This window comes from Rutilus rutilus, assembly GCF_951802725.1.
Source record: "Rutilus rutilus genome assembly, chromosome: 4".
NCBI lineage: Eukaryota > Metazoa > Chordata > Actinopteri > Cypriniformes > Leuciscidae > Rutilus > Rutilus rutilus.
This window is the reverse complement of record NC_140212.1, coordinates 18,909,436-18,921,918: the sequence shown is the minus strand read 5'-3', so window position 1 is coordinate 18,921,918 and position 12,483 is coordinate 18,909,436. Positions and strand designations below refer to the sequence as shown.

Genomic DNA, 12,483 nt, shown 5'->3' with positions numbered 1-12,483 from the left:
TAAATATCTATATACATGCAAATATTTCTTAAATATATACATGCATATGTGTGTATTTATACAGTATATACAAAATAATTATACACAGTACACACACATATATTATGTAAACACAAACTTTTATTTTGGATGCGATTAATCGCGATTAATCGTTGCCCAGCACTAAATGTACTAATCTGTGTGAGACGGTGTGTAGATCTGAATAAAAGAAACACTTACCACTCCTCTCCAGAAAATACCGCGCCTCCATCAGTAAGCGACCCTGTGGCTTCAGTTCCACCTATAATACACAAAAATAAATCTTACCAAATCATTGAAAATGAATTGAAAACATATATTAGATATCAATTAGCAATCAATTATATGTGACCCTTGACCACAAAACCAGTCACATGAGTCACTTTTTTTAAATTGAGAATTATTCATAATAATAAATAAGCTTTCCATTGATGTATGGTTTGTTAGGATAGGACAATATTTGGTCGAGATACAACTATTTGAAAATCTGGAATCTGAGGGTGCAAAAAAATCGAAACATTGAGAAAATCGCCTTTAAAGTTGTACATTTATGTTTGCAATTGTGCTGCATTCACTCACAAAAATAAATGTTTTATATATTTACGGTAGGAAATTTACAAAATATCTTCATGGACCATGATCTTTACTTAATATCCTAATGATTTTTGGCATAAAAGAAAAATCGATAATTCTGACCCATACAATGTATTGTATCCATACCCGTGCCACTTTTGACTGGTTTTGTGATCCAGGTTCACATATATTCTTTTAATACGAGTGTTTAGTGTTTTAATTAAAAAGTATCTTTTTAAATAAATACCATTTAATAACAAAAAATGCAGCTGTAAGTCAATGGATGTACAGTATATCAGCTGAGGGAACACACTTGTTTCCATTTCGTTTTGCTTTGGTATAGTGAGCATGTTGCCACACAAACACTCACCCAGATCTCCAGTTTGCCGTTCTCCTTCTTGCAGCGCGATGCGAGAGTGTCGAGCTGGACAGTGGCCTCCGTCTTTAGCTCAGCCGTCTTGTCCTTGACCACCACATGCATTACCCGTCCTCTGTGGACGTGAGCGTCGAATGTGCTGCTCCAGGGGGGATACATGGTGGGACGCTTCTGCTTGTACACCTGACCCTTTTCTACAGATACACACACACACACACACTAAATCAGAGTCTCACACCACTGAAAACCTGACTGGACTAAGCTTTAAAAGTATCAGCAAAACAATCCTCTATGTGTTTCACAGCATTATGACTGGATTTATCGGATCTGAAACTAATGCTACTGGAATGATACAATGCTCTGACTGTGTGATATAGTAATCTGACAGCTTTTACAGCAGGAAAAACATACATGTATAGAACCATTCAAATGAACCCATGCAATTTTGGTAGAATGTCGACATAAAGTCAACATGACATTTACAATCAGCTCTATTTCTACCTTTTTATTCCTGGTCTTATGATGCAAGAATGAATGTTAGAAAAAAACTTGTCTACGTAATTTTTCATTACTTGCTCCGCCTCTGAAACTCAGTTTCAGAATAAAAGGACTTGATGGTGTGTAACACCCACTTTTCACAATCCACCAAATTCAATAAAATCACATTCAGCCCTGGATTTTTTTTAAATTACATTTTCACTCGGAAGTACATACTTAAAACAGGTCGCGAACACTCTTTCACGTCGAGTTAAATTAGTAATTTTGCATCCAACACATAAAAACAACAACAACTGGACATGCAGTTTATCTGGCAGTGAAGACGTTTCATAGAAGTTTGGAAATGACGTGACACTTTATATTTTGACAGGTATGTGTGGTTGTGGTTTGGTTCTAAAGATTGAAACCAAAGGGGTTGCTGGGAAATCCTTGTTTCTGCAAATACTGCTCAGTGGCCATGTCTGAGTGATACGTGTGTGTGTGTGTACAACTGCATATCATTTCATCTAATCTGATTTACACCCACATTTAGAGGTCAGTGCAAGTAAATGTGCTTAAAAAAATAACCACAGTCCTCAAAAAACGCATGCATGCAGTCGGTGAGTCCCAATGCACTTTTGCAGAAATGACTCCTTTAATATAAATTCGATGTTTTTATTCGTTTGCTGCGTTGATTTTGGCATTCTAATTGTCACAATCACTTGCAGTACAGAAGCGGTGATCAGTCTATAATTCATTATTATTATAAGTCTTACCAATGAATTGGTTGATTCAGTTTAAAATTGGATTAAATAGATTAAATTCTCAATTTCTCACTAAATCAATTATCCAGTTGCACTTTTTGACATATACAGTACCTACATATCTTGACAGCATCTTCTAAACATCTTGAAATATCACATATTTTGCTGTCAAATGCTAACAGACATGATGAAAATTGTGCTGGCTTCATATTTTTGGGAACTGACTGTCTGTCATCATAAACGAAATATTTGGCTGAATAGTTAGTCTAATGACTTACTGAAAGTGCCCCTCTTTAAAATTCTGGGAAGTGTGTGAGACGAATCACAAGCTAAATTCTTAAGAATAATAGGAAAGAAACAAATACCACCCTTTTACTGACAATGACACACTTTAGACAAATAATATTCAATAAACTTTGACCAAACACATTGCTTGCACAATTTCTCAGTTTCACCTACTAAGAAGAACTGAGTAGGTGGGTCATGTGGGTGTTTATTTTTCCACTATGGGCAATTTTGTCCTTGTAGACTTTTAGAAAATATACTTCTAAAAAAATATCCTTTTTCATGTTTCTTAACATGTAACATTTTAACATGTATGCATCACAGGAAAATTATTTCATTATTGAATTTTTTTGAACCATCGTCACCACCACAACTCAAACCACCATTTATTTTGTGGTATAAATTACTTTTTAAAAATAAATGTTTGCATTATAGCTTTTTATAAATCATGACAATAATACACACAATTAAATTATATTTTCATACTTTTTTTTCATACTTTGCCAAAATCGCAGCTTGATGCACAATAAAAATATTCTATTTTCTAAATAATTTACTTAGATTGTTCTTTGTTTTCTTTGCGCATCACATAATTCATTTTTAATCTTAAACATGCTTTTCACTGATACTGTTGTCTACTTAATAACTAAGCACACTAACTTTTGCAAAATATTTATTGGGGGTAAAATTATTGGTTGTTGTGGTAATGACACCAGATTGTAAGTAAAAGTAAAAATGTCATATTGTACATATTTATATATATTTACCTTTTGTCCTAGAAGACATAAAATAAATAAATAGATATCTATAAATAGGAAAATAAAAATCTATAAATAGAAAATGCATTTGAAAAAGTGGCAAAAAAAATTATGAAAGCATGGTAAAAAGCCAATTCTAATGTGACCTTCATATAACAAAAGTTAAATTCAACATCTGGCTGATAAAAATGGTGACACTATAGTTTAGGGTCCATTTCTCACTATGATAGTTGCTTATTAGCATGCATATTACTAAGATATTGGCTGTTTATTAGTACTTATAAAGCACATATTAATGCCTTATTCTGCATGATCATATTCTACATCCCTTAAACCTATCCAATACCTAAACTTAACAACTACTGTACCTTATTAACTATTAATAAGTAGTAATTAGGAGTGTATAAAGGCAAAAGTCATAGTTAATAGTGAGAATTGGACCCTAAACTAAAGTGTGACCATAAAAACTTAATAATGGCCATAACTGAAGAAACTACTTCGGGGGTGTCTATATTCTAGCTAGTGTGTTTTTTTTTTGCACTTTACACTTAAACTATCCTGATATATCTGTAGCAAAGATATCTTACCAGTCTCCACAGCCTCTTTCATGTAGACAGCACAGTATGGATTGAGTACTTCTTCGTGGTAGGCAAGCCCTGGGTCCATCTCGAAGCTGGAAAACCCAATCCTCAGGAACGGAGACATGACTGTAAACTCTCAGATCCAACCGCAATAGCCTCTGATATACAGTGTCCGCTGGTTAATTCCACTGTGGGAATGTTCTGAACAGTGATGTACTCCTATCTGATGCTTATTTTCATATTTGTGGTGTCCGTCATATGGGTTTCCAAACTCTCAGAAGTGGACAGTGCTGGTCTGGAATCGTGGTGTCCTTTGTTTCTGTGGCATCCAAAGTAATATTTTTCAAAATTGAACATTTAACTTTGTCCTTAGTCCATCAAATCTGTCTCTCTTATAGCCGCAGTTTTAGAAGGAATGATGTTGGGATGAAAACTTGGGAAATATCTAAAAAGAAAAGGATAAAATATAATAAATGCAATAATAGTAAAGTATAATAATAAAAAGGAAAAACAAACTAATAATAAATGGCATAATAAAATCTACAGTGTGTAATATATTGATTCTAAATGTAAAAAATTTTATATCTAAATATATTATATAATATATATTTTATATAGTTATATAAGTTAACTGAAAAGTAAAATATCTTCTAATCAAATAAGAAAACCAATCAGAATTGAACAATTCATTGGAAGTACATCCAGTGTTTTAATGGTTAGAAATGTCGTAAAACTCATGTTTTCATCTTTTAATGTTCATATGAATCTGATCTGTTAAAGAAGACCACATGATGTTTAATAACGAAGTCTCCAGGAAAAATGACTTGAACTATTCACTAAACCCTATAGAAGAAAAATATCTGCAAACAATCTGGTTGTAAGATCATAAGATCATTCTCTCTGTTGAATGGAAACCCGATCAACACTGAAGCTGAAGACATGAGTTAACTTCTTTCCATACTACACAGTACACATGCCCTTTAAATTAACATGACACCAGTTCACACCAACCACCAATGTTTCACTCAATCAATAACACTTTACATAAAACTCAGCAGAAAACAAGGAAACTAAGCAGGCTTGTTAAACAGTTGGACCACAGAACCACAGTGAACACTTACAGAGTACTTACCCGTTGAAAGCCGTAAGGTAACTGGTGAAGGGAGAGAAACCAAGAGAAACGACTATTTATAGATGTGAAATACAAAACTACCATCCAAACAGCCAGGATTCACTTCCCCGCTGAGTCACAGTCAAACATACAGTAACACACACACACACACACACACACACGTCATGGTCAGCGATTTACACTTTGCTCAAACTCTGCATGTTATTATAGAAGCTTGTTTCCGCAATGGAATAAATAAATGTAAAAAAAAAAAATGTATCTCTCAATTCTGACTTTTTGAGTAAAAAAAAGTCCGAATTGCAAGATAAAAAGTCTCAATTACCTCTTTTTATTTAATTCAGTGGCGGAAACGAGCTTCCATGTTATACTGTAAAACATTATAGTTGGTTTAACTTAAAGTAACCAACCTGGTTGCCTTAAAATTTTAAGTTGATCGAAGTAAAAAAAAATTGTTAATACAATGAACAGAAAAACAGAAAATATTATGTTATATGAACCACATAAATTATCCAAGTTGATTTGACAAAAGAAAAAAGTATGAAAAAAATGATAAATTATGAGAATTCATGTTAACAAAAAAAAAAAAAGAAGATTTTTCCACGCAATAAATTGTGAGTGGCACTAACTTACCACCACAATATTAAAGGTGCAAACCAATACATATTTGTTCAAAATATTGTGAAATATTCTGTTACGCTCAATCGACAGCATTTGGGGTGTAATGTTAATTACAACATGATATCATTTCCACTCATCCTTTGCCTCAAAAACAAAAAAACAGGTGAAAAGAAGGAAAAATCAATTGCGGAGAAGTGATTATTATAGAAGTAAATGGAGCCAATTTTTGGAAGCTTTAAAAGCGAAAATGTGAAACTTACAATTTTAGTAAAGCACTTACATCAGTTATTCTGTCAATTTGTGTAAAGTCGTTATCGTAATTTTTTCGGTTGTTTTAGGTTTTTAGCATTACGTTGTCTTTGCAACAAAGATGTAAAATTGGATGCAACTACACAGAAATGGTTAGTAAGCGATTTCTTCACACTAAAATCAATGTAGTACGCATACTATTTACGTCTAGTATAGCTATCCTATTGAAAAGTCAGGATTTTAATGTTGGCCCGAATAACATTATCAGTGACTTGTAGAAAAGTATTTATGAGTTAAACAACATAACAAAAAAGTCGCGAGAGTGTTGCTAAATGGTTGTTAAGGTGCTCTAAGTGGTTGCTAGGGTTTCTGAGTGGTTGTTAAGGCGTTGCTAAGTAGTTACTAGGTGTTCTGAGTCAAAATAGCCCTTCTCCAAGTCTCTGTGATGTTGTTTTTTCATGTTTTTTCCATCCAACATATGAAAAAGTGAATACCAAAAGATGATTGTAGATGATATATAAAAAAAAAAAAACATATACTAAAATGTAATGTGTAAACAGAAGAAAAATAAATAAAAATACTCACACATTGTTATGCTAAAAAGTCGGAAGCAGCTAACAATATTCATATATAGTTTTTTTTCCTCAGCTCAAGTTTCTCAAAACTCTCTTTCTTGTTTTCACAAAACCCTGTTAACAAAAAAAAGACGATTTTTCCACGCAATAAATTGTGAGTGGCACTAACTTACCACCACAATATTAAAGGTGGCATAACAAACCAAGAAATATTTGTTAAAAATATTGTTATAGAAATATTCTGTTATGCTCAATCGACAGCATTTGGGGTGTAATGTTAATTACAACATAATATCATGTCCACTCATCCTTTGCCTCAAAAACAAAAAAACAGGTGAAAAGAAGGAAAAATCAATTGCGGAGAAGTGATTATTATAGAAGTAAATGGAGCCAATTTTTGGAAGCTTTAAAAGCGAAAATGTGAAACTTACAATTTTAGTAAAGCACTTACATCAGTTATTCTGTCAATTTGTGTAAAGTCGTTATCGTAATTTTTTCGGTTGTTTTAGGTTTTTAGCATTACGTTGTCTTTGCAACAAAGATGTAAAATTGGATGTAACTACACAGAAATGCTTAGTAAGCGATTTCTTCACACTAAAATCAATGTAGTACGCATAATATTTACGTCTAGTATAGCTATCCTATTGAAAAGTCAGGATTTTAATGTTGGCCCGAATAACATTATCAGTGACTTGTAGAAAAGTATTTATGTGTTAAACAACATAACAAAAATGTTGCGAGAGTGTTGCTAAATGGTTGTTAAGGTGCTCTAAGTGGTTGCTAGGGTTTCTGAGTGGTTGTTAAGGCGTTGCTAAGTAGTTACTAGGTGTCAAAATAGCCCTTCTCCAAGTCTCTGTGATGTTGTTTTTTCATGTTTTTTCCATCCAACATATGAAAAAGTGAATACCAAAAGATGATTGTAGATGATATACAAAAAAAAAAAAAAAACATATACTAAAATGTAATGTGTAAACAGAAAAATAATAATAATACTCACACATTGTTATGCTAAAAAGTCGGAAGCAGCTAACAATATTCATATATAGTTTTTTTTCCTCAGCTCAAGTTTCTCAAAACTCTCTTTCTTGTTTGGTAAATGCGTCTGCATGACTGCCAAGCGCTTCCTGTCGTTTGACTGACAGCTCAAACCGCACTTCCTGCATCACTGAAGGACTGTAGCACAGATAGCGAGTTTCTGCTGTTACCTGCTTCTGCTACCAGGATAGACAGAAGACAGACAAACAACACAGCAGGACACAGACAGACACTTTAATGTCATAACTTTATAGTAGGCCTTTGTTGACTCCATGAGAGTGATATTTCATCAAACGGTGTGTGTGTGTGTGTGTGTGTGTGTGTGTGTGTGTGTGTGTGTGTGTGTGTGTGTGTGTGTGTGTGTGTGTGTGTGTGTGTGTGTGTGTGTGTGTGTGTGTGTGTGTGTGTGTGTGTGTGTGTGTGTGTGGTCAATACTGAACTATCCCAGCTTGTGAAAGCTGCAGGGGTGGAAGAAGTGTGGGATCAAACAACAAACCCCTCTATTGAACTCACACACTGGACTGGACTGAACTGAACTATAAATACATTTGAGCTTTAGCAAGCCTCCTGGGAGGTTCAACTCATAAGGTTTGATAAAAGAATATTCCAGGTTCAACATCTGATGGACCCCATTGACTTCCCATTCAACTTCAAACTTTTGAACAGAAGTGTATATTAGGGCTGTCAATCACAAAAAAATAATTATTTTTCCTACTATGGAAGTCAATGGGGTTGAGTCCCCATTGACTTCCATAGTATTTTTTTTCCTACTACGGAAGTCAATGGGGTCCATCAACTGTTTGGTTACAGACATTTTTCAAAATATCTTCTTTTGTGTTCAGCAGAAAAAAGAAATTCTTACAGGTTTGAAACAACTTGAGGGTGAGTAAATGATGACAGAATTTTCATTTTTGGGTGAACTATCCCTTTAAGTCACCTACAGTGGAAGTCTATGGGGCAAGTAAACCTAGAGCGTTTATAAGCAGAAATGTGAAGGTTGAATTTTGTTAAAACAATTCTTCTGTATATAAAAAAAAAAAAAGTGTTATTTGAGCTGTCATTGTCTAAATTGTCTTTTTTTGAGATGGGACAAGGGTTATTATTGTGAACTAGAACTATTAAAAACCTTTCTGTTCAAATAAAACTGAAATAAAATAAAATATAGGCCTAAGCATTAGGAAATATGGTTAGGCCTAAGTTGACCCACTAAAATTATTAACTGGAAATAAATATGAAATAAAACAAATTAACAGCAATATTTAAAAAAAAATATATAATAATAATAATAAATAAATAAAAGGATATTACAAAAAATTCTAATTAACCTGGAAACTAAACACACAAAAGTAAAAGCTAATTCAAAATATACATAAAAATAAAATAAAAATAAATAAAATAAAGCTGGATGGGACTACTTTTCTTCTCTCAGATCCTGACAGTCTTTTGTTTTCAGATCTTTTTGTTTTTAGTGTTGCATAATGTAAAAACACGGATACCAGACTTACTCGTTTATTATGAATTGGGGCTGCATGATATATGGTTTTAGCATCGATAGTCACATAGCAGAATGTGCGATGACAAGTTTTGGGATTGTAGTTGATCTGTGTGGACCAAGCACCACAGTTCATAACGCACGTGATTCTCGGATAAATTTCAAAGTTAAAAAAATCATAGAGCGAAAGCTATTCAATTGCACGTGTTTTAGGTCCTGTCAAGTTTAAATCAGCAAATCAGCATAATAGAATGATCATGTGACACTGAAGCCACCACATGAGTAAATTGAAAGATCGAAACCTGGGTGTTTCAGGAAATGAAGACATCCAGAACCTGGACTGACAACCACATCTATTGTTTGACAAACAATGCGAGTCAAGATTTAACAGCTATGTAAATTCAAAAATAGAAATATTGTGCATTTCTATCTGAGAGGTAAAGTACACCTGCGTTTTTTTGTAAACAAACGAGTGTGTTCAAGGTTTCAGCACTATAACATAGTATATTAAGTATATTATACATAACTAAAAAGCAGATCTACTGTACATGCTCTCTCATGCAACACCACTGTTCCATAATATTCAAAGATAAAGAGCAGAAAATGAATGTGTACTGTATCTCTTAGAACTTACGACTCAGTGTCTTTTTAACCCAAAAAATCACTTAAAGATGAACAACTGAAAAACAGCACAATTTTTCACAACCTTTTCATTCAATATTCTTATAGCTGCTGTTATTCAGCTATTTGCTGTTATTAATGCTTGTATTCACTTATTCATGTTGGTGTATCGCACCCATGGTGGGTTTCTGCCACAAGGCTGTTGAAATAACATGGCACCCTCGATAAACCGTTATCGCATCGTATTTGAGGTTTAGCACCATGTCAACCTTCGTAAAGAAATCAACGTTATAACCACTGAGCATCCACATTTTCTTAGTTAACCTTTGAATAGCATAAATCATATTGGTAATTATAATGACAAACCATTCCCTTTTTGATGGTTAGCTTTAGATGAACGCTATTTCAGGTACAATGCAATATATATATTAAAAGGGTAGGCCTAAATGTTGAAGTAACCCGTTTTAAATCATGTAACACTGGCTCTGCTCCTCTTGGTTTAAGTGTGGTTGGAAATTGCAGTCTGATTGTGAGTAAGACGTTCCAGTGACCAACATTTGTAGTTCCTCTAATTCACACATTCTGTGTCATACACACCACAGAAGGTACTTAGTATGTTAATTTTTTTTTTTCGTCTTGTTTTTTGATAGTTTTGTTTTGTCTAGACCAGCCTGTCCAAATGTGTATTTTTTTTTATGGATGGTGGATCACTTGCAGACACACATTACACACTGTAATGTACAGTAAAATGCTTTTAAAATATATTGAACACATCACCTAGGTGTTAACTATAAATCATGTCTTCAGAAAATGTGATTCTTTGACAATAATGTTGTTGTTTCCGAGCAATAATTGGCAGTTAAAAAGTTCTCTACAAATCTCAGTTGATTCATATGACACTTTTTCTGCTGAGGTAAAGACCCGAGTGTCTTAAGTTTTAGAAGACATTTCAATGCCTCAAACTGAGCTCAGATTTGCCAAGATACCAAAATATGCTATCAAAAGAAATCTCAATATGAACTCACCATTTCTCACCAAATTCCTCCAAGTCAACAACTGTCGAATATTAGGCGAAACGTCGGAGTCAGTTTAAATGAAACATACTCTAACTGTCTCCTGAGCTTTGAAAGAGCCAGATTTGAGTAGTAATATCTCTTGAGACCTATAAAAGAGCTTCATTCACCTCTGTGGGTAGAATTTACATCTCGGTAGGTAAGGCTAAAGCCACAACAATTCAGAATGTCAACAACTGATTTAGAATAGACCAAAATAGCAATAAAATAAAGGATACACAAGCCTTCAATCCGAATGAAAATCCAAGCTTGTGCTTTGAACTGCAACAAAAGCTCGTGATCCACTTGCCTTTTACTACACTTGTGTGGGTTTCCTTCTTCTAACTGAAGAATAAATCTTCTTGATACATCCCACACATGGTGTTTTAAAAGATCACATCACATTATGTTTTCAGAAGACTAAGTTCTTGAATGCAAAGTTAACTTTTACAGCTTTCTTCTACGTTTTGTGGTTTCCTGCAACTGCCACACGAACAGCTAAAAGCAAAACCAACTGGAAAAGGTTCCAGAATGGTGTGTGATGGTGCGTTAACATATAATTAGTGATTTTTTTTAGGCAACAGTTAGGCTAACTTGTACTTCTAGTCAGCGGTTACATCAGCAGCACTGACAGCCAGTGTGTTTCTCTTTTATTGATGCTGTTCTGTAGGTTATAGAGTTTTTAAAAAAATAAAAAAAAAGCTTTAAATGAAGCTGAAGGCTCATACATATAAGGTAAAGAGAATAAAACCAGCACTTACCCAGTGCAGAACTCTGAAAGGACTCGCTGCTTATGGAACTTCTGCAAGGCGTCAGGTTCAGGTTGCGCGCGCACGTTACGCGCGCGCCGCGCGTTTCACACCTCTCATCATCACACACTAAACTAAAGGAAGCAGAAAGCAAGTGCTTTGCGGTGTGCAAAATTGCAGTTACCTACAAAAATATAGGTCAGCTTCTTTTAATGGAATGAATGTGGAATGGAAGGCTCAAAGTTCTTAATTTTCTCATTCAAGTTCTCATTCTTAATTTTTCAGTATATTTTTGGATCCGTAGACATACATAGCCTAAATACCTGTTGCGTAAAAATGTGTTTTGTGACCTGCTTTATTTTATTATTATTATTATTATTTAGAAGCTGGTGAGTGTTAACGAATGCTACAATGTTACATTTGTCGGTCATATTTAATTTCAGCAAACAAAGTGCTGTTTTTGCTCGGCTCTTTAGACTCTTTTTGAGTCGAATCTTCTCGATGAATTAGTCAAACGGGTTGAAATCTGAATGATTTAAACGGCTCACTCGCAAAGGGAATCGATTACGTTATTTATAGGCACTTTATAGTCTTTACAAAATACAGATAGGCTACATATGTTACAGACATTTGATAGACACACTAGCAATAATTGTTCTATTTCGGAGATTTGTTTTTATTCTTATATATTTGGATTCAATTACAGCTGACTATTTTTACTTTCATGTTTATTTTTAATTAGAATACCGTATCTTGCCCCAAAACACTGTTTATTTCAAGTAGAAAGGTTCAATCGAGACAAAACATAAGTGACAGAAAACACTGTACACGTAATGCACTTTTGACTGGTGATTGGAGTTGGTGAATCATTTTTTGAACCGGTTCTTAGAAACCAAACGATTCAGTAAAATGAATCATAGGAATGTTCTGCCAGCAGGCGGCGCTAAATCACACAAAAATAAAATAAAAAATCGCCGCAGTAACACCCATGTCCTCAAAAAGACAGAGACATGCAAATGATTTCTCTTTCTAAAAGTGTTGTGATCGGAAATTTGTATTTTATTTTATTTTAGTGATGAAGCAACATCATTTGAGTAAAATAAATGATAAAAAAGGTGTTTATAGGTG

At 34.0% G+C, this 12,483-nt stretch overlaps 1 protein-coding gene across 3 annotated transcripts in view; it reads right to left on the bottom strand.

The window, feature by feature from the left end:
* The window catches only part of prkcq (protein kinase C, theta), a 28,717-nt gene extending 17,217 nt beyond the window's left edge, over positions 1-11,500 (bottom strand). For 2 of the 3 annotated variants that reach the window (XM_084408435.1, XM_084408437.1), the window contains exons 1-4: positions 11,368-11,500; positions 3,839-4,277; positions 962-1,161; positions 220-280 (exon numbers count right to left, since the gene is read on the bottom strand). In XM_084408435.1, the coding sequence (XP_084264561.1) occupies positions 220-280; positions 962-1,161; positions 3,839-3,956 (379 nt within the window). In that variant the 5' untranslated portion in view covers positions 3,957-4,277; positions 11,368-11,500. Of the gene's footprint in view, positions 1-219; positions 281-961; positions 1,162-3,838; positions 4,278-6,416; positions 6,502-11,367 lie in introns of those variants that run through there. The other variant, XM_084408436.1, reaches the window with a different exon arrangement.
* Positions 11,501-12,483: the final 983 nt, after the last annotated feature.